This window comes from Epinephelus moara, chromosome 20 (assembly GCF_006386435.1).
Source record: "Epinephelus moara isolate mb chromosome 20, YSFRI_EMoa_1.0, whole genome shotgun sequence".
NCBI lineage: Eukaryota > Metazoa > Chordata > Actinopteri > Perciformes > Serranidae > Epinephelus > Epinephelus moara.
The window spans coordinates 36,696,843-36,717,684 of NC_065525.1; the positions used below are offsets into that span (position 1 = coordinate 36,696,843).

The window sequence follows — 20,842 nt, forward strand, 5'->3', positions numbered from 1 at the left end:
AATGATGAATATATCCCTCCAATGCATAGTTTAGGCCCTTTTGGTTACTTCTCAATGACATCTGATCGTTATGTCCCCAAAAATCATCAATTGCCTCCTGCGAAATGCCGTGTACTGTGACACCTGCCATAGCACCGGTCACTGAATGTTGATAGTTTGTCCGAGTGAGTGGAGGGGGGCGTGGCTTAGCCATAGATCAACTGCATTATCATTTCAGTCCGCACCTGTAGCAGTTGTTGTTGTATTTGTTGTAGCTTCCCAGGGCGGTGAGGCAGCCCAGGCAGATGGCATAGGAGAAGAAGATCTGAGTTCCAGCATCCATCCATACCTACAGTACAGGACAGAATAGAAATGAGATAATGAAATATGTTTAAAGGGACATAGTAATAAGTCAAACCGAAAACAATCTTTTTTGTGTGTGTTGTTTATTGTTTATTTTTGTTTATATGTTTATTTTGTCATTGGGTTTCATATTCTTTTATTTTGTGTTATTTTAATTTTAACTCCTAATTTCTAATTATTCTGATTTTATTTGCCTCAGTGCAGTCTTCAGGACTGTTATTTGCCAACATCACTTATCTGTTTCATTGCTGTTATTGATAAGTGCTTTATAAGTAAAGTTTATTATTATATTTATTTATCTTATTTCCATTTTTGACTGATTTGATTTGACCCTTCTTAGGTTAAGGGTGGGCCGGAGCTTTGGTGGGAATCTATGAGGTCACAAAACTCCATCTTCCATTGTAATTTGTCCTGCCCTTATACTGTAGGTGCAACAGAACTAACAGGAAGGAATATGTCCACAAAGTCCTGAGAAGAGATCTAATCAGCCAGATTAGTTAAAAACACCTGTGTGGGTGTTCAGAGCCTCCGAACTCTACTGAAGATTTATACAAGTGAAAGCAAGTGTCAACTTTGAAAATGTGTCTTTTTGAGGAACTACATATTTATTCATGCTGACTGGATTCAACCTACAGCTTCTCTCTTATCTAACTGAGCTGTCAGACCTTTCAGAGCTGCATCAGCTCTCACATTAAGAATTATTATAGTGTGGAGTTCAAACACAAAGTATAACTAGTAACCACACTGTACATCTTTTGGACATTTTGCTGTGTGGAAATATATTTCAAACCTATACATGCCATCAGGGGCGGGTCAAAGGATACGGATGACCCCAGCCCAAGGCCAAGGGGTGGTTGGTATGGTTGACCCTTACATGGGCTCAAGAGCAACAATTTACTTACTGACTTAAATCACTGACAATACAAGTTATATGTATTTACATGATACGTAAATGTAATTTCATAATTAAAACACAGTGTGCCATCTGATGCTCCCCTAAACAGTCTTGAAAATGCATAAAATTGGATTTGACAGAAAAACAAAGCAATTAGACCAATATTTAATTAAAGTAACCTCAAGGTTGAATGAATAAATGAAGAAAAGCAAATATATATTCACTCCTGATTTCTTATGATTTCATATTTGACAGCAGTTTCCTCAGTCAGTGTTTGATTTGACTTTTTTCTAGGTAGGCACACATGTGACTACCTTTGCGACTTCCTTTGCTTTTCAAAATAAGAAAACAAGGTCTTAACAGTAGATACAAAATACATGTGGAAATATGATTAATTGGATTGAATGGGATATGTAATGACAAGAAGCATTTGATAGGTAATATAAAGGTTTTAAGTGCTAAGTGTCAGGGACTGCTCTCCTCACACAGCCTTCCATGCACCTGTCATACTGAATGAGTTATCTCCACTCACATCATCTGAACTAAAAACCAACCATCAAATTCTGAACCACGTTACCCTGTAACTCACCCTCTCAACTCCTCCATCCTGACATCACCCACCCAGCCAAGCCTATTCATCCACCCAGCACTTTTACATCCTCTCCTGGAAGACTCCATCACACTTCAAAATTCAAATAAGGTTTGTCTTTATGCTTGAAATCCTGGTAAAGTGCTCCCAGGGCACTGGGGCATGTTTCAGATAGCTGGCAGCCAGCACTGAAGATCTGATTGACTGGGGGTCCGACCAACAACACAAGCTCTGGACACGACATCACACAAAGGAAGGTATTCCCAAGGCACGGAACTGCCTGCACACACAGGGCCTGTATTCATCCCCAGAGCCCTGAGAGGGATTTAAGAGGGCCCCTCTTTGAGATTTTCACACTGGTTGCAATCTAATAGCAAAGGAGAGAGGAAATTGTAAAGTCCCTCTTACCACCACCATCCTCAATCCACTCTCCATCCTTCAGCGGTGAATAAGTCCTTGACATTTTGCAGAGCGCATTATTACATGACACTGTTCCCTCAGGACAAATTGGTGGCAGCATTGTTTGTTACAACTGCTTAAAGCAAGCTATGTTCATGTCCAGCGTAAAAGCAGGAAGTTGTGTAATATTATTGCCACAAAATGACATAGGAGTGGATGGATGCACAAAGTAGCCTATTGAGGCGTGAGATGGGATTTGCACCCTTAAAACAGCAATTACTGACTTTTTGGCCACTGCATGGGGGACAGCGGAAACAAGCTGTGAAGGCAACTTTAACAGACACAACATGCGAACTTGTCAGCAAACCGTGCGTATTTAAGCATCTACATTACAATTAATTTGGAGTTGTGTTTCTGGTCACCTGAAGAGGAGTAAAATCTGGCTCATTATCTGCTAAATGCTCTGTTATGTAAACCAGCTAGTTGCTAACCTTTACTGAGAACAACTGCCTGCTGCAGCCAAAAATGACACTATGAGGTAAGATATGGTAAGATAAGGTAGGTTTGCCTTCATACGGATGCTGTCAGTGTTCACATCAAAATTCAACAGTGCCCAGAGAGTGGTGTAAGAGAACAAAACAGTAAAGATGTAGGCTGGAAAATAAAAACAGCAATCTATCCTGAGCATATTCAAAAAAGTAGGTGACTAAACCTAACCAAAGGGGCAGCAGATCAGAAACACTTGCTGGTAATTCTGAAAGGCACTTACAAGGACATACTTTTATTTGACAGTGTAGCTTTCCTGAGCGATCACATGCTGTGAAACATGTTGTATCTGTTCCAGCAGGGAAGTCTTTTAAAGTCTTTTAATGCCTAAACTGCCAACTTCATACAACTAATAACAACCACACCAGTTTATAGCAACTTCCTCCATATGGTCCTGATTAACCTTCATGAAACCACAAATGTGGTTCAAGTTAGGGAGCCGTGTTGGATGTTGTGTTTTGACACGTTCTTAATAATGTGCGAAAATACCTGTCACTATTATTGAGTATTATAACAATAATGTGGACGTGTATAATTAAAATGCTGGTAGGCATGAGACCATCAGCAGTGTATTTCCAGCCTACCTGTGGGTCAGACAGCCGCCCCAGGTCGGGGTAGAGGTAGAAGTGGATTCCCCTTGATGCTCCTGGCAGGGTGACCCCTCTGATCAGCAGGACCAGCAGCATGGCGTAAGGGAAGGTGGCTGTGAAGTAAACCACCTGCAGGGAAACAGCAGCACTTCCTGATAAGAAATAGAGTATGTCTACAAGACTTATGACAGTGCCCCCCTTTTAGAAATTCTTCCTTTTCCAGTAGTGTGTTTAGGCTGACTGCTATTCATCTCTTAGTAATAACCTTACCACACAGCAAGTGTATATCAATCAAAACCAGAGCAAAAAGCATAAAAGGTTTTTTTTGTTTTTGCTGGCGTGTCACGTTCAATGTCACAGACAGGCCGGATAACTGATTAGTAAACAGTAGAAAGCAGTATGGAGGCAGTGAAAATGTTACACTGGTTACTTCTTACCATATATCTCTTACTTATTCAGTCTCTTTCAAACTCAGTGCAGACTAGAAAAAAAGAGAGACGACTAGTTGCACTGTATATACAAATGTAGATCAGAACCTTGTGTCGGGTGCCCATGAAGAACGGCAAACACCAGGATTGCCGGGAAGGCAATCGAGGCACTCCGAAAAAAATATATAGAAAAATGAGTAAGGAAATATTAAAAAGCCTTTATTGTAGTGGCTTAATCAGTAAGAGCCAACATGTTCCGACCACAACAGGTCTTCATCAGGGTTTTTAAAACATACAACACAGGTATAGCCCCAACTATATAGTGGCAGGAGCCAATCAGAGGCCATCACATGACACATAATGGCATGACAGGTGAGACAAAAGACAATAATGAGAAGCGCAGACAAATCTGGAATCATGTTAAGGCACTGTTTGGGCTGAGATGGGCGGTATTTGGTGGTGGCACGTCATTGCATCTTGCAAGTAAAGGGGCTAAAACCCATGACTACTGCAGAGTCATTTAACTTAGGAGTGATTGCTGATTGTAGCCTTTCCCATTGTGTACAAAAGCCAGATGTTAGTGGGTGTTAGTGTTTTCTTGTGTAGTGAGAAAGGGGTTTTACTGTTTTTTGGTCACTGGGTGTGGTTACATGATGGCTTCTCATTCAGAATGAAATAAATCTGAATGAAATCATTCGGAATTAAAGTCTTTCCAGGTAGTTTACTTGGGAAATATTCATTCCGAATGAGGGTTTACACAGGAGATCAGTTTAATCGGCTTTTAATCGCCTGTATTCGGGTCCGCGCAAGGTTTGGGGCAGGGAAGGTTTCTGATTGGATAGGGGGCGGGGCAGATGTTACGTGTTTACGTTTACCGGAAGAAAACACTGTAGTCCTCGCTCCGGATAACAAGATGCTTGACGACGCTGTTCTTAGTGACTTTTTAAGGCTTGTTTTGCTGATATTCTTGAAGCAGCAGTACGACAACAACCTTGTTCTGCTAATGCTTCGTCTGTTGAGGAGGAGAAGGGAGGTAGGAGGTCGAAGAAGGGAAATAGAAGACCGTGCTGTGGCGAATGGAAACTGGTGAGTGCAACGAGTCCGACTGCTCTATCTCAGCCCGTTGCTATGCGTGCTATATACGTCATCACACCAGAAGGGCAAGGAAACGAGCGTGCGCAGAAAGACCAGAATGAACTTAAAGAAGAATGAGTGTATACAAGTGCGAGAAATTTTTCATTCGGAATTAGAAACGGAATATTCCAGCCCCTTACACCAGATTGAATTTTCAGTCGCATTGGCCATTTTCATTCCGAATTAGGTGTTTACAAGATCACTTTTAATAGGAATGAACTTTCATTCCGAATGAAAAGGGAATTAAACTGTCCATGTAAACCCACTCATTGATGGAGGAGAGGTTTCACCTTGCCAGTAGACTTGACTCCCTTCCAGATGCAGAAGTAGCAGATAATCCAAGCAACCACCAGACAGATAACTAGGTCCCAATTTAGAGAGCCGATGTGATCAATACCTGAGGAAATCCTCAGGACTCTGCGTCTGGGACACAAACACAAATAAGACAAACATTAGAAATATTTTTATCTAGTCTGAGAATTCATACTTTCTCTTGTCCTTGCTCTCAGGAGCTAAGAGCCGAAGGGTCTACAAGCAATTCAAAAGGCAGGGTAGCCAGTGGCATTTCTAGACCATTTCAAATGGGGGTCCAGGCTTTAGCCAAAAGCAATATTTGGGTTACCAAATATATTAAGCACATCTGTTACATACCACCCACACCCCAAGAGGTTATGAGGTTATGCTCTCCAAAAGACTAAGAATACACAATAAACACAAGAGTACTCATTTAGTGTTGACACATATTTCATATATCACTGCTCATGAATCATTAAAATTGTTAAAATGTTGTTAAAAATGAACAAAAATATCCAGTTAGTAGAGCCAGGCTTAACATTATGTGGGTGCTGCCCCCTCTCCCTTCTAAGAACCGCCATTGCTTGTAGCACATTTACCAATCTTCTAACTTAGTAGTAAAAGTTTTACCTAGTCTAACAATCATAGATTTTTTAAACAGTATGGAGTACAAGATTAAATTAGCCCACTTAATTTGAATATCTGGTGAACTTGCTGGCCCCCATGAGGCCATTTGAGGACACGGCCAAACAAAAAGGCACTTACTCCCAGAACTCAATGACAGGAGAGGTGGCGTTCTCATGGTGATTGATGGTGCTATTCCCCCTCTGAAATGCCATACAGGAATCTGGAATGAAAGGAAAGACAAAAAGACATTCAATCCCGTGAAGAAATCCAAGCTTTCTCTGAGGTTTCCAAGTTACACACAGGCGAGGGAAACAATGCCACTACTGAGACGGAGGAGTGAAACGCTGCACCAACATTCACTCCTTTAAGATAAAGTGGAACCATAAATTAATGAAAAGCTGATGGGAAACACCAGGAACGGAATTAAACAGCAATATATGTGTATATAAACAGCACTGAAAGTCTACAAACATGCTAGCAGTTCAGTGCTAACACGGAGATGTACTGTTTACCATGTTCACTGTTTAGTTTGGGGGTGTTAGCATGCTAACATTTGCTAATTAGCACTAAACACAAAATGCATCTGGACCTGATGGGACTGTTATTAGTTTTTAAGGCATCTGACCATAAACCAAGGTCTTGGACAAACTAAAATTTTGACCTGAAGATAGCACTGGATAAAAAGTCAGGCAATCACCAAAGTTACTACAATTCATTGTGAGGGGGGATATACACACCATGGTAATCCATCCATCAGTTGTAGACACATTTCACTAAAAATCCAAAACATCCACCTCATGATGGCGCAAGAGGAAAAGAGAAGGAATCACCAAAGTCATTAAGGTGCATCCCCTGTAGACCATGAATCCTGTTCAAAACTTCATGGCAACAGTTGCTGAGATTTTTTAGTCTGTCCCAAGATTAGGACTGAAAGATCACCGTTGCCATCCACATGTGGCTAAAGATTCAATTACTCAGACTATCCTATAAGCATGTCAAGATGGAGACCTGGCTATACCTGATTAATGTTTACACACAGAGTAGAAGCACAACATTTTGCTTTTGGCTTTGTGTCCTGTGGCTCACCTGTGTTCCAGGTGTTGTTGCAGGAGGCCCAGGGCAGATCCCAGGTGAAGGAGTTGGACAGGAAGAAGATGGCCCAGGCTAACACTATGATGTAGTAGATGTTGAGCAGACCAACAATCACCTGGGTGGCATAACCCACTCCTGAAATTAACAAAAAAATAAAAACAGTTAAATTAGGCCATAATTCTAACTTTTTTGGAAAAAAAATGTAGCATTTTTTGTAACATGTTGTTGTGACCAAAGAGAAACTTTGCATTAAGACTTCGACAGTGTAATAGGTAAGTGTATGTGATAGAGAAGAGAAGATAGTGATTGGGTCGTGGTCCAGAAGTGAGTGGCAGGTCCATTCTGAATGGACCGCAAGTTTGTAAAAAACACAATTTATTCTTAAGTACAGTGAATTTCTGGCACAGAGCTTTTATTCTGAAGTGCTGCTTCATGCTGTAGAGTGAGTGAAAAACATACAGCAACTTAACAGAGACAGCAAACTAGCTCAATGACATGGCCAAACACAAGTATGACACTGAATGTATTAAACTGTGTGAAACTTGAACTGTTGACTAAGGAGAAATCTGGACCCCGGGGCTGGACCAGTTGGGAGCCACTGCCCTGGGGGAAATTAAGTTTTTTCACCCAGTTGTCATTCACACAAAGGCCCGAAATACACACACACACACACACACAAACAGGACTAAGCGAGGGGGTTCGGTGCCTAACTCAAGACCACCTTGCCAGTGCCGAGGAGGTGAACTGGCATGTCTCCAGCTAACAGTCCACACTTCATAGTTGGTCTGGACAGGTACTTGAACCGGCGACATGTCCCTATGGACCGACCTACTGCAGCCACTTAGTGAGGTCGTATTTTTGATTTTCACAGAGGTATGCTTTGACATTGCTGTAAAGCTGAGAAACGTGTCTTGCAGGTCATTTCTGTTCACACAATGCCTCAAAGCAGCTTGGACGCCATTAAATACGCCCACATGAAGTGGCAGTGAGCACTAAACAGTTACTGTAGTTAATCTCAAATGACTCACAGAAATGATTTTGAATCAGTCACAGTTCCATTCACAATACAGAAACATCATTCAACCTTGAAAACAGCACATCTCTGTATCTCAGCATTTGATTAAACCCATCCTCTGCTCACTGCTGCTGCCTTTCAAATGACTGCATCAGAGTACAGTAAATTAAAAGATGGGTAAGTAATACCAGGCACTATTTGAAACTTTTGCTCCAACACACGACTGTACGTCTGACTCAACTCTTTACCAGCTGTCGTCCCGTGTGGGTTATGATTATTGCTGATTACAGACTCATTTGAGGGCAGAAAATGGGACATTAGCCAGTGTTGGTTGCGTGCCAGCTGTTACAGCGCATTCATCACCGTCCCAAATCTGTATGACATGCACACTGGTTGTTTGACACACATGCGTGCACACAGACACACAAAACCACACATACACACATACAGTGTACACTGAAAAGGATACATGCACATAAACATATTGTAGACACATGTCTGAAACTCCTCTTTCATCCTACGTTGTTGCACAGACATATTCAGATGTTGTCACTAGTCTGGCCACATAAATCTTTGTTTGTATCCCGTGTAGAGCACAAGCAACTCATTGTTTCAGAAAACATGCACACCATGATCATTAGATCATTACGTATTTGAATTAAAATAAACACGATGGTTGTTTTACCGAATATAAACTTTTACAAAGCACACGAATCATCTTAGGTATGTCATAAACAGACGTTGGGAGTGCATGGCACTAAAACTAAACCAAGCTAGAGAGTGTGATCCACGCTTGGTGCTGTAAAGTGTTTTAAACATCATTAAGCAGCCATTAAATTATATTTCCTAAGGAAATAGGTAGATTACCTTCAAACAGAGGGCAGATCTTCCTCCAGCAGGTGATGCCTCCTTCACTGGTGTACTGACCCAGAGACGTCTCCAGGAAGAAGACCGGTATCCCACAAGCAAACAGGAAGATGAGGTATGGGATGAAGAAAGCACCTGAATAAGGACACAGATTAAAGAAACAGTTCACTAAGACACCTTTAATGTGCTTTCAAGCAATGCAGACTAGCAGAGTCTGGTGCAAAAAGGTTTTTGTAAGCAGAGGGCTTGATACAAAGTCATGCAAATATTATGTCTAAATCTGAAATCATCCGTCTAGTTACCAGACGAAACAAACAGTTTTACTTCCTATGGGACATTAAGGAGCTAAAATGTTATTATTTGCCAGTTATATTCTTTGCCAGTGAGCTTCATGTATCAGACATTATCTGACTGGCTGCCAAAATTTGTCTGGCTCCTATTTCCAGTGAACCATGACCCTCACTGATCAATGGATCTCCCTGGAATAGATCAAATATTAACCCATGCATTATCTCCTATAGTTCAAAATCTCTCCCTCTCAGAGGTCAGGCAACTGCAAACAACTGCAAACAACTGCAAAGATGGATTTCCCAGAACCCTTGTGCTTCTGTGATGGAATAATTTAAGATTTTTTTTTAGTCCTGGTTTTGTACATGAATGACTAAATGCAGAAACTCGAGCTTTTGTGTTGAAGAGGCAGCAGGATAATAAACCAGAGTTAATTTATTCCAGCACTCACCTCCTCCGTTCTTGTAACAAAGGTATGGGAAACGCCAGACATTCCCCAGGCCAATAATTTCTCCGGCTACTGACAGAACAAACTCAATCTTGTTGCCCCACTGACCCCTGTCTGTCATCTTCTCCTCTGTACTCGGAACGATGTCCAGGGGCCTGCTGTGCCCATTGGAAGGCTCCACCTTGGATGTGTTTTCCGTGTCCCCTGTGTGACCAGAGTGGGAAAAAACATCATCAAAAGACATCATCATTTCCTCCGAAATTCATAATTATTTTTTTTTTGTAATCAAATTATAAATGTTGGCAAATGTTGTTGAGGTATAACATGGGATGATTATGTCATCACAATATAATTTAACTGACAGTCAATAAATTATAGCCTATTACTGAAATATCACACTTTTCCAGTCAAGAAAAATCTGGAAGTAAGAAATTAGTTATGGAAACAAATTTCGATTTGAATTAGCACAATTAGTAGGCAAGGCAAGGCAAATTTATTTTTATAGCACATTTCATATCCAAAGGCAACCGAAAACCCTTTGCAGATTAGTCACGTCAAAGTTCATTGTAGCCCAATCACAACGCATGCCTCAGATGGCTGCACAAAATATGCTCTCAAGCATATGACCTCCCTCTGTCCTTGGACCCTCACAGCAGATGAGCCCCACAAAATGGTAAGTAGTAAGCCTAAAACTGTACCCAACAAGAGAACTCCAGCTAATTCAGAATGCAGCAGCCAGTCTTCATGCATACAATTATAACTGAACATATTACTCCAGCAATTAAAGGTAACTTCACCCACAGAATGGTCATTTGTAAATCAGTTAGTCGTGCCATGTTACGTTGAATTCATGAAGAACAGTACAGCCATCAGGGGCAATTTGGGGTTCAGTATCTTACAGCCAATCTTACAGTAAGTAGACGACCTGTTCTACGTCTGAGCCAAAGCCATCCATGTAAACTCAGTACTTCCCAAACACATGCATTTTCACTGTTTACATTAAACACAGCTACACTCAGAGATAACAGAGCCTCCTACCTGCCTGTCAGACACCATCAACCCATGAACCTTCCTGAGATAGTCTGGACTGAGTGGAGTTTCACAGGGATCAACTGTGAAGACTGGCGGCTGGTGGCTGCTTGCTCCGCTGCCATTCAGAGGCTCACAGGTGGAGCTAGCTGCTAACAGCCACCAACTAACAAGCTCCACAAATCCGTTCAGCAGCTCCACCATCCACAGTCAGACACACACGGCTGATATTTCCTGCTGGATTACAGGTCACAACTCACACCAACGGCTGACGCTGCTCCAGTGTGTGTGTTTTTGCTGGCTAGAAAAACATCCTGGCACAGACTATTGACTGGAGTTTACCGGCCTGACGCTCATGCGGCATTTGGAGATAATTACAAGCCCATTCTCGGCCTCCAATGTCTGATAGTCGATCACGAACATTTTCGTCATGTCTTGTCTCGTCTGGGTCTATTGTTAGGTCGTCATCCTCTCGTCACGGAAAGAAAGGTCGATGAATTTTCATCCTAGTTTTCGTCAGTGAAATTAACACTGTGAGTTGTGAAGCATGGTCCCCAATCAATGCATGAATTAATATGTTAGCCATTGTCCATGGAAGCATGTGAAAGAGTCAAGTTTACTTAACAAATTTAAGGTAACACAGCATGGTTGAAGTATTCCTTTAAATCCTCTTATTGGCTCCCAGTGCAAAGCAGAGCCACCTTCAAATTTTGCCCAGTAGTCATTAAAACACTTCACAGTTTGGCTTTGGACTAATCAGTGTCAGTGTGTGTAAAGGGGATCTATTTGAAGACTGAGTGTACTTAAGACCTGGAGGTAGAAGAAGGAATTTCAGGACCTTGGCTAGTTCTCAAGAATAATCCCCGCTGTGTATGTGATGTTCCAAATGTGCCGCTTCTTGTTTACATGAGCTATGATGTATGTCACAACTTTTCCTGAGATCAGTAATGGCTTGATGTTACGTGACCACGCTAGAAGTTAGTGAAGCCAAGGGCCAGACCCTGTTTTGGAGCCAGTGCTGCTGAAAGAGCTTCTCTCTGTGGAGGAAACAGACAACTCACTGACTGTGCTCACTCCTGTCAGGTTGCATTAACAGGCCTCTCACCAGTCCTTCTGTTACCCTGTTCCCTCTCTCTCTCTCAGGCACATCATGATCGCTGCTGCCGTCCAAATTCAAACAAATCAGTCATCAGTCTGCAGGAGAGATGCTCGAGCTAATTCAGTGACAGGAATACACGTCAACAACAACTCTCACTTCCTTTATCTTACACATTACATGTTGTGTGACCTGTGTGTCTCACGGGTCCAATGAAGCCGCCTGTTTTTGAGTTCAGCTCTGAAAACAACACAGGGGATTGAAATCCCATTTAGCCAAAACCCTTGTGTGAAGCCACCTTAAGGAATGTGCTCCTACTGGCAAAGGGCAGAGGTGGAGCACAACTGTGACTCTGTGTGTGCTGCGTGCATAGGGTTGGAGGTCGGACCCGTTTTAGCAGCCAAAATCTCTGGCACTGGAGCCAAATTGTGGCCTGAGGTAAAAATAGAGCCCCTTGTTTTCACAAGGTACTTGGTGGGAATGAAGGCTTGGTGCAACAAAAGCCAAGGAGCCCCACCGCTCTCTGCTGGCAAATGAGAATCCTCGGTGGCCCTGCAGCCAGATCACACTTTACCTCACTTTTTCACAGTTTCTTTGTGGATGCTGGGAAGCTCAACACACAAGCCAAAAACCTCGCTTCAAACAGTCCCTTTAATAGCTGAGACTAAATATTGTCGTTATTTATAGCAGCGTAGTGGTTGAAATAGTTTTCATACATACATGTTTATAGACTATCAGAGGAGAGACATACAAGTCATGCCAAGATTGGGAATGACCTCATCGAGGCACAGTGGGGCTGTATCCCAGGAAACGGCGCCAACTTCACCTCTCTGAAAAGCTGTGGACTGACTGAGCAAGTGACTGACAGGCTGACCCATTGAGGGATTGACTGGATGAATAAATGTGTGGCTGACTTACTGGTCATTGTTTCCTCTGTTTTGTCCTTATGCACCAATGATCCTTAAAAGAGTACCAAACTGATTTAGCATTGCACTTCTAAAGCATTGTCGAATGCACAATGGACATAAAATGGATTCAGCAGGACCAGAAATATTGTCCTCTTCATTTCAAGCATGCTTCCTCCTTGACAAAACTTGGCACCTACATTACCCACAATGCAACTCAGCTGCTGGCGGTTTGGTCAAAGATTCGGATGTGTTATCCCGGTAGCAGCCAGAGCGACAATGAGTGGGCTAAGGTCTGGTTAGCTCCCTTTTTTCTTACTCCACTAACCTTTTTCATTTTCAGACTTTAAGTCCCAACTGACCATGCGCCACTTAAGCGATTTATCACATGTCGCACAGCTCCCTGTGGAGCACACAAGGATCTATAGCCTATAATTCTTTACACATATGCAGTACTCCCTAAGACCCGTAACCAGCCTTTGATGTGTTAAGTCGGTCCTCTTTAAGCATCAACATGACATAAAAATAAAGATGCTGAGCCACATGCTTGCCTTTTTGTTCAATTCTATTGTAAATAAAGGACAATTGGGACATTAAAGGGTCACTTAAAGGGCAAAACAACATTTAGCATCGCACTTCCATGAAGCTGGGAGAGTGAAAAGAGACAGATTTTAAAAACAGTGGTCCAGACTAAAGCAGCAGAGACAGTGATATCCTGAATTTTAGTCTCTAGTTTTGGTCAAGCTCCAAAAACCACTGGATCCAATGTTTCCTGTTATGCATCCCAGTAAGATATTTTATTCAGCCACAAAACCTCTGCATCTCTCACATTGTAACTCTAGCTTCCTGTGAAGAATATTAAGTCTTGTGGCAGTAAGATGCCAAAAATGGCCGTGATGACGTCATCAGGATTATTTTGTCAAGTTTTAGAAAGCTCCCTCTGGATCAAGACATTATACAGCTGTTTTTATAGACTGTGCGTAGTAATCTGAACTTCATATGTAAAGTCTAAGGAGTGCCCCTTAAAGACCAGACTGAAAAGCATTGCTTCACTGCCCCCCATGCTCCACAATGTTCACTAGTCACTAACTTTGACTGTCTGCTGATTGGTGCTGGAGACAGCTCCCTGCTGCTGCTGGAAATCGAGTTAATGGGAGTGGTAAGAGTAAACCAAAACACAATTGTGGGCCATAAAACCAAAACAATAGGCTGAAAGACAATCAAACTCTGACACTGCAGGGAACTGCACAGTCGGGTGAAACTGTCTGTGGGACTGACACTACGAGTGACCCCATTCTCAAATAGTCAGTTGATTGTTATTATAAAAATGTTTCTTTTTCCTTTTGATAGTACTACTACTTTTGTTTTTTGAACTGATATGAATCAGAAAGCACCATTCAGGCAGTGTGAGTGACCCTAGCTGAGATAAGTAGAGTCCAGAGTTTGATATCAAAGTGAAGAGTACACTGATAGATCAGTTGGGCCCTAGTATGGTACTAAGTCTTATTCACAACATCATTATAGGTAGGAATAAAAGCCTGAAAAACAATGCTCTCCCTCTCCTGTAGGTCTTTGTGGCATCTCATGGAAAAAACAGCAGTCTGGCTCTTCCTCTAAACAGCTGAGAGTTACATATTCAGGGTATACTGTACCATGACACTCCTACATTTTAATAATTGCAAGCTAATATATAACTGGGTTCATTACATAGGGTAGGTATCAGTTCAATGTCACATGTCTGTCCGTACATAATAAAGATTTACAGCTACAGGATGTAATGTTGAATACTAATTGATGTACGTCTGCATGAAAGTTAGAAATGATCACTGTGGTTGGTGCAAAAAAAAAGCAATAGCATGAGCTGTGATTAAAAATGGCATACATATTTTAACTATTACTTATTAAATTGATTCATAAACCTTTAATAAAGTTAAATAATTGTCTTTAATTTCCTATAAATTATTTCGTTTTTATACAAAATCATATATGACTGTCTGTACAAACATATGTTCTCAACAACAAAACAACACCCATGTAATTTCATACAATAAAGCTCCATAAAAAAGAAAGCTCAGATGAATTGTGCTCCGTAGAAGCAGCTCTTGTCTCAGATTAACAGCACGTTTGATCTGATTTCTGATGACACCATGGAGCAGCATTAGCATAGGATGACCCGTGCTGCATGAAAATATTCTGAATTAAATAACTACGTTATGAAAGCCAAGTTTTGATTCCCGGATGTGCACATGAGCAAGTTTGTAATATTTCAATACTGCAGGCCTTTCACTACCTGTCAAAAGCATGCATAATTTATTTCTCAAAGAAACTAAACTAAAATTAAGATGCCTGTCAATATTTTAATTATAGGTCATGTTGTCTAGCAATAATTTCACATATTATCAGCCTCAGACTGGAGAAAAAAATCCAGTGACACTCACCTTTCATAATGCTGCACAATGACAGTCTCCAGACAAGAGTGGGCCACCAAATAAAGGCCTGCTGCCGCTTAAGGTTTCACTATATAACATTCATAGAGGGGCGGAGATCTGACAAACTGAAAACTTTGGTGCAGCCCGCAGTGAAATTTTCCCTCTGAGTTGCCCCCTCTCCAAAGACCCCCCCTTTCCCTTTATCCAATTCCATTCAGACACCCCCACACACAAACACACACACACTCACTCTCCGCAGCACACTAGAGGTCTGTGCTGTCTCAGCATGGTGGGCTGATTGCGTAACCTTTTGACACACACATTCTCCCAGGGCCTTTTCTGTCCGGAGAGCAACCACAGAGTATGGGGGGGAGAAGCTGGTCACACTTGTATTAAGGTGGCATCTCAGATGACATATCACAGGCATGCACACACGTATATATGAAATGATCTAAATTATTTCTGTCGCTGGTTTAAAAAATATTTAAAGATACAAAAATGCATCATCCAGAAACCCTTTAAATTATTTTGCACAAGATTCACAATACGAGTGTCTAATATTTCAGTGGTCTTTTCTGACTGAGTGTAATTAAAACATCACTATTGCTTCATGAAGCCCCTGCTCCAAACTCATCCTTAATTCAGCCCCCGGAAAGACTCTTTATTCCCCCAACAGACCCAGTAGCCCATTCAGAACATTTTCCCACCACAGGGGTCCAGAGTGGCCCGTTTCAGGGCATTTGTTAGAAGGTCACAATCCAGAGGGTCTTTATGGAGGTGGGGATGGGGGGAAGTGATGTGCTTCTGCTTTTCCTGTCTTTCAGGGTGAGGTCTTTTTTTTGTAAACTCCCCCACCCCCCACCTAAAATCAAATTATAATTCAAGACACAGCCACATTGGCTTTCTATAAAAAATAAAGCAGTCTGCCTGACTTTAGTTTTGTCGCAGTTAAGACGATTTATCTATGAACAAACAACCGGTTTAATCTTTTCTGAATACATTAAAAATGGACTAGATACAAGCCAAAAAAGCCTTGAAACCTTGTATACAAGTTCTCACCTAGTGACTTGTTTAATTTTAAATCTGTATGCATGGCGCCCCAGAACGTCATCAACAGACTCACCCAGGGTACCTTAAAGTCCTCCTCCTCCTCAGTGTTGTTTTTAAGCATGGTGGATAAATTCATAACCTCACTAGCACCACAGTTTCATGTGTTTCATTCTCAAAATCATGTTTTATGTTTCACTTAAAACTTCTGTATTTAGGGGAACAGTTTTTAAGAAAAACACTAATGCTTTCTTGCAGAGAGTTACATGAAAAGATTAATACGACTCTCATAACTGTGCGATACATATGAAGCTACAGCCAGCAACTTAGCTTAGCTTGTCTTAGCTTAGTGTAGTTTAGCTTAGCTTAGCTTAGTTTAGCAAAGAGACAGGAAGTGGGGAAAAGTGCCTTATTTATTTCTTTCATCTCTATGAAACGGAAGTGAAAAAATTGCTACTTGTGGTTTCACAGGTGGCTTATGCCAATTAAACAGCAACATACTGTTTTTACACTTCGGTATTTGTACCAGATTAAACAAATCACATGCTAACGTGTTAGTTAGCAAGCTTCTGAGGTGCTAGTAGATTATGTCACCTTTTTTTGTTGTTGTTTTTACAAAGTCATAGCTGTTTCCTTCTGTTTACAGTGAGTCTTTGAGCTATGCTAAGTTAAGCTAACTGGCTTCTGGCTCTAGCTTCGTATTAAGTTTCTACAAAAACGTAAGTGTAAAAATAACCTCTAGTTTTTACAGGTGGCTATGTGCTGAACTATCAAAACCACAACATTTTGTTTTTACACTTTAGTAGGCTATTTGGACCAGATTAATGAGTTATAATGTGTTGGTTAGCAGTATCTTTTCAAAAAACGCCAGGCTAACTGTTTGCAGCTTTTGTGCTATGCTAAGTAAAGCTAACCGGCTGCTAGCTGTAGCCTTATCATCTAGCCATGAGAGTGGTATCAATCATCTCATCTAACTCTTTGCAAGAAAGCCATTAACTCTTTTTCCCCAATTTTTTTTAGGATAGCCTAAAAAAAACAGTTCAAAACTAAATCACAATAAGGTACAATAGGGTACGGTGCTGACTGGAAAATACGGTAACACTTCATAAGACAGCCCGCGTTTGTGGGTGTACCTCACGCCCACTTTCCCGGGAGTTAGGGTATAACTCCTCCCAGTCACTTACCACATACTTTCCCAGGAGTTCACTTAGCATATACTCCCGGGAAGTATATGCAAAGTGACCATGAACTCCTGGGGAAGTATATGCTAAGTGACCATGAACTCCCAGGGAATTATGTGGTAAGTGACCGGGAGGAGTTATACCCTAACTCCCGGGGAAGTATATGCCAAGTGACTGCGTCGTCGTTATACTCTAACTCCTGGGAAAGTATGTTGTAAGTGACCTGGAGGAATTATGCTCTAACTCCCGGGAAAGTACATGTAAGTTCCCAAGGAGTTATACGCTAATTCCCGGGAAAGTGGGCGAGAGGTACACTCTAAAACGTGGGCTGTCTTATGAAGTGTTACCGAAAATACTGGTTCAGCTCTGATTAAAAAATACAACTACTGTGGTGGATAGGTACAAAGCAGGTTCAAAAACATCCTTTCAGCTTTTATTATTCAGTTATTCAGTAAATGACCATGGTGGACAAAAGAAGACAAAGGAAGACAAAGCACCAGGAGGGGGTTTAATAATGAAGTGTATTTCTTCATTCTCTGCAGCTTCCTGCTGTTCTTTAACTGTACTGCCACAGGTCACTGATCAGATTGTAGTCTGCCTTCTCTGAAGGGTCCATCCTGTCTCTTCAGATCAAACTCAGTTGTGCCGGTTAAATTAATGTGTGAAAGCATCTAGTTCAAGTTCTCCTGGCATGAGAAGTTAAAGTTTAGTCAACAAGATTTAGACATTACGGGGGGGGGTTCTTTCACAGAGCTCGTTAATGATTAATATTTGACCAGATTTGTGTCACTTGAGCTCAGTTTGGAAAAATCAGACTTCATGTTATACTGCATTTGGATGCACTGATGGATGGATTTCCAGATTAACAGTCTCCACCTCCACTCTTGCCTTCACTTTTAGGTTTCTGCAAAATCAAATGATCAACTGTGGCATACACAAATAGCCTATTTACTCAAACCTTTCTCAAAGAGGGGCCTTGTCCAGCAAATGGTGTCCTAAAAAGTAAAAGTTTCTTGAAACAGATCTTATCAGACATTACTAATAACAAAATACCCAGATTCATAAAATGCTGCTGACGGCTCCTTCCTTTCACATTGTAGGGGAAACTTGGTCTTTGACAGACAGCCAAGAATAAAAACTGGCCATGACGGTTGAAGTAGGTGATAGGTGTGTACATAAAGAATACACAGTGTGAGTCAACACTGTGACTGATCAAACTCATATACCCTCCGTGACCAAACAAGACAGAGAGAGCTCAGATTTTACCCGAGTCTGACGGACAGTTTGAAGCTGTTGTGTCATGCTTTTAAAGGGGAATACCGGCAGATGCACAACGAAAATGATCACATTTAATTAACAATACACAAAAACGTTCCAGCTATAAATGTATTTTGCTCATCCTGATCCCCAGAATAAATGTTGGCATTGTACATTTTTGCAAACCATGGGTAGCAAACATTATTATTATCATGTAGTGGATATGTCGAAACTTCATGTTTCAACAATGCTGCTTAATAAGTGAATATGTTTAGACATAGAAACCACGTGGTTATGGTTTGGAAAAGATCACGGTTTGGCTAATATTCCTGGCTTTGGTGCCAGAATCCCTGCCGGACATGCTGCCAATGTCTCAGCTGTGTTGTTTTTTGATGCCAAACAGTGGTTCGCAGCTTGGCAGCCGTCTTGCCTAGGTGTCACGCCGTCTACCAAAAGTGAAGTTATACATGTAATTAGAACTACGTCACCGTAGAAACGCTTATATGATGTGTACCATATGATACATACAAATGTAACGTTTCTGTGGTTTGTTTTCTTCTGGTGACTGGGCTGATTCTGCTTTACTGTTGTTTATCAAAATGTGTTCTGATATGTGAAATCATTTACTAAAAAACTAATAAGTATCACATATGTCCTTTTTTACTGCAGTGTCTCCAAGAAAGCATAATACAGGTCAATGAAGCACTTCCTGATTTTGCGAAGTGGTCGTTGTCCTGAGAACAACGTTTTGTATGATAGCCCTGGAACAACAACTGCCTCAGCCAATCAACGTTTGTGATGTCATCGAAGAGAGACCTGCTGCTCACATCCTGCAAAATACTGTATATACAAAACAGCTGTGTACAGAGGCGCAAATTACAAGATGAGACCCAACCTGAAAGTTTTATTTTGGTTTACACCACTCTGGTACTACAGACATTAAAATATATGCTTTTAAGATTAACTGGTAATATTTTGCCACTATGGAAACAGCTAGTCCACTAACTCTGGCAGCCAGAAACAAACATCCATGACTCACTGTCCCTTTGACAATACAAACAAAGAACATATTTTCTTGTAGTGGCATTTCTAAAATGAGCAGGGATGAACCTTAACATAACTGTATTCTGTTATGATTAAGGAGTTAATACTAAGCAGCTAGCTTTCTGGCGGGCTAACTGTTAGCCAAGCTGCAACCTACAGGGCGGACAGGTGAAGCCAATGTGAAGTGCTAAAAACAGCAATTCATCGACAGGCCACAGCTAAAATAAACATGTTTACAGCCTGGTTCAAAAAACAGTTTTGGTCTCTATGGCTTATTTCATCATTCATGACAACTGTACGGTGGGGGCTGATTTTGTTTTTATAACAATCCTGTTTAAATGTTGTTAAGGCTTTAAGTTCTGCATAATTAAAGGCGTGGCCACTTTGACCGAGGCAGTTGTTGTCCAAGGGCTATCGTACAAAATGTTGTTCTCAGGACAACAACCCCTTGGCAAAATTATTCCTATTTTTGATGGTCATTTTAATTCTCAAGCATACAGTATATCAGTCTGTTTTTAATATGAGGTGTTCTGAGAGGATTATGTGCTATAGATTTTTAATAGAACAGATAATATTCACCCCTCTGGTAGGTTAACATGAAGACGTCTTTCAGCAACATACTTAGGTGTATGTATATGTATATACTCAAACCCATGGTTTAAGTATGTGGTTACATCTTACTATCACATGCGAAATCAGTGCCACAACTAAACCCGCAATAGGCAAAAATTGCCCATTGCTTCTGTAAGAATTAAGTGCAACACACACTGCCGCCGGCGCGGCGCTGTGGCCGTCAAGTGTTGCCCCCCAACACACATTGGCAGCGGTGTGCAGCGGCACCGTCGACGCTAAAGTGTATTAAAGATTATAGTTCCACTGACTGAGTGTATGAAATTTGTTCTCCACATTTGACCCATCCCCTGAGGGAGCGATGAACAGCAGCGGTGCCGTGCCCAGGAATCATGTGGTGATCTAACCCCCCAATTCCAACCCCTGATTCTGAGTGCCAAGCAGGGAGGCAATGGGTCCCAGTTTTATAGGCTTTGGTATGACCCGGCCAGGGATCGAGTCCACGACATCCCAGTCACAGGGCGGACACTCTACCACTAGGCCACTGAGCTGGGGTATTTCCCACCCCAGCCCGCTAGGTGGCTGTACCTACACTAGTTGCCAACGGTTGCCAACTGCTAGTAACAGAAGAAGAAGAGGAAAAACTTTGAGACAACAAATTGGATTTCACGGGTGAGTTTATCAAAATCGTCTTATTAAAAATTTGCAATTTGAGTTGATACTACGGCGG

The 20,842-nt window shown here is 41.5% G+C and overlaps 2 protein-coding genes across 3 annotated transcripts in view; one reads left to right on the forward strand and one right to left on the reverse strand.

The window, feature by feature from the left end:
• slc6a13 (solute carrier family 6 member 13) overlaps positions 1 to 15,185 on the reverse strand; it is a 22,992-nt gene extending 7,807 nt beyond the window's left edge. The window contains exons 1-8 of the mRNA XM_050073423.1: positions 15,023 to 15,185; positions 9,558 to 9,758; positions 8,819 to 8,953; positions 6,931 to 7,071; positions 5,983 to 6,064; positions 5,214 to 5,346; positions 3,356 to 3,490; positions 225 to 328 (exon numbers count right to left, since the gene is read on the reverse strand). Coding sequence (XP_049929380.1) covers positions 225 to 328; positions 3,356 to 3,490; positions 5,214 to 5,346; positions 5,983 to 6,064; positions 6,931 to 7,071; positions 8,819 to 8,953; positions 9,558 to 9,758; positions 15,023 to 15,029 — 938 coding nt within the window. The 5' untranslated portion in view covers positions 15,030 to 15,185. The remainder of the gene's footprint in view (positions 1 to 224; positions 329 to 3,355; positions 3,491 to 5,213; positions 5,347 to 5,982; positions 6,065 to 6,930; positions 7,072 to 8,818; positions 8,954 to 9,557; positions 9,759 to 15,022) is intronic.
• A 3,968-nt stretch (positions 15,186 to 19,153) lies between these two features.
• LOC126408061 (transcription intermediary factor 1-alpha-like) overlaps positions 19,154 to 20,842 on the forward strand; it is a 39,372-nt gene continuing 37,683 nt past the window's right edge. For both annotated transcript variants that reach the window (XM_050073419.1, XM_050073420.1), the window contains exon 1: positions 19,154 to 20,784. The gene's annotated coding sequence lies outside the window, so the exon portion shown is untranslated. The remainder of the gene's footprint in view (positions 20,785 to 20,842) is intronic.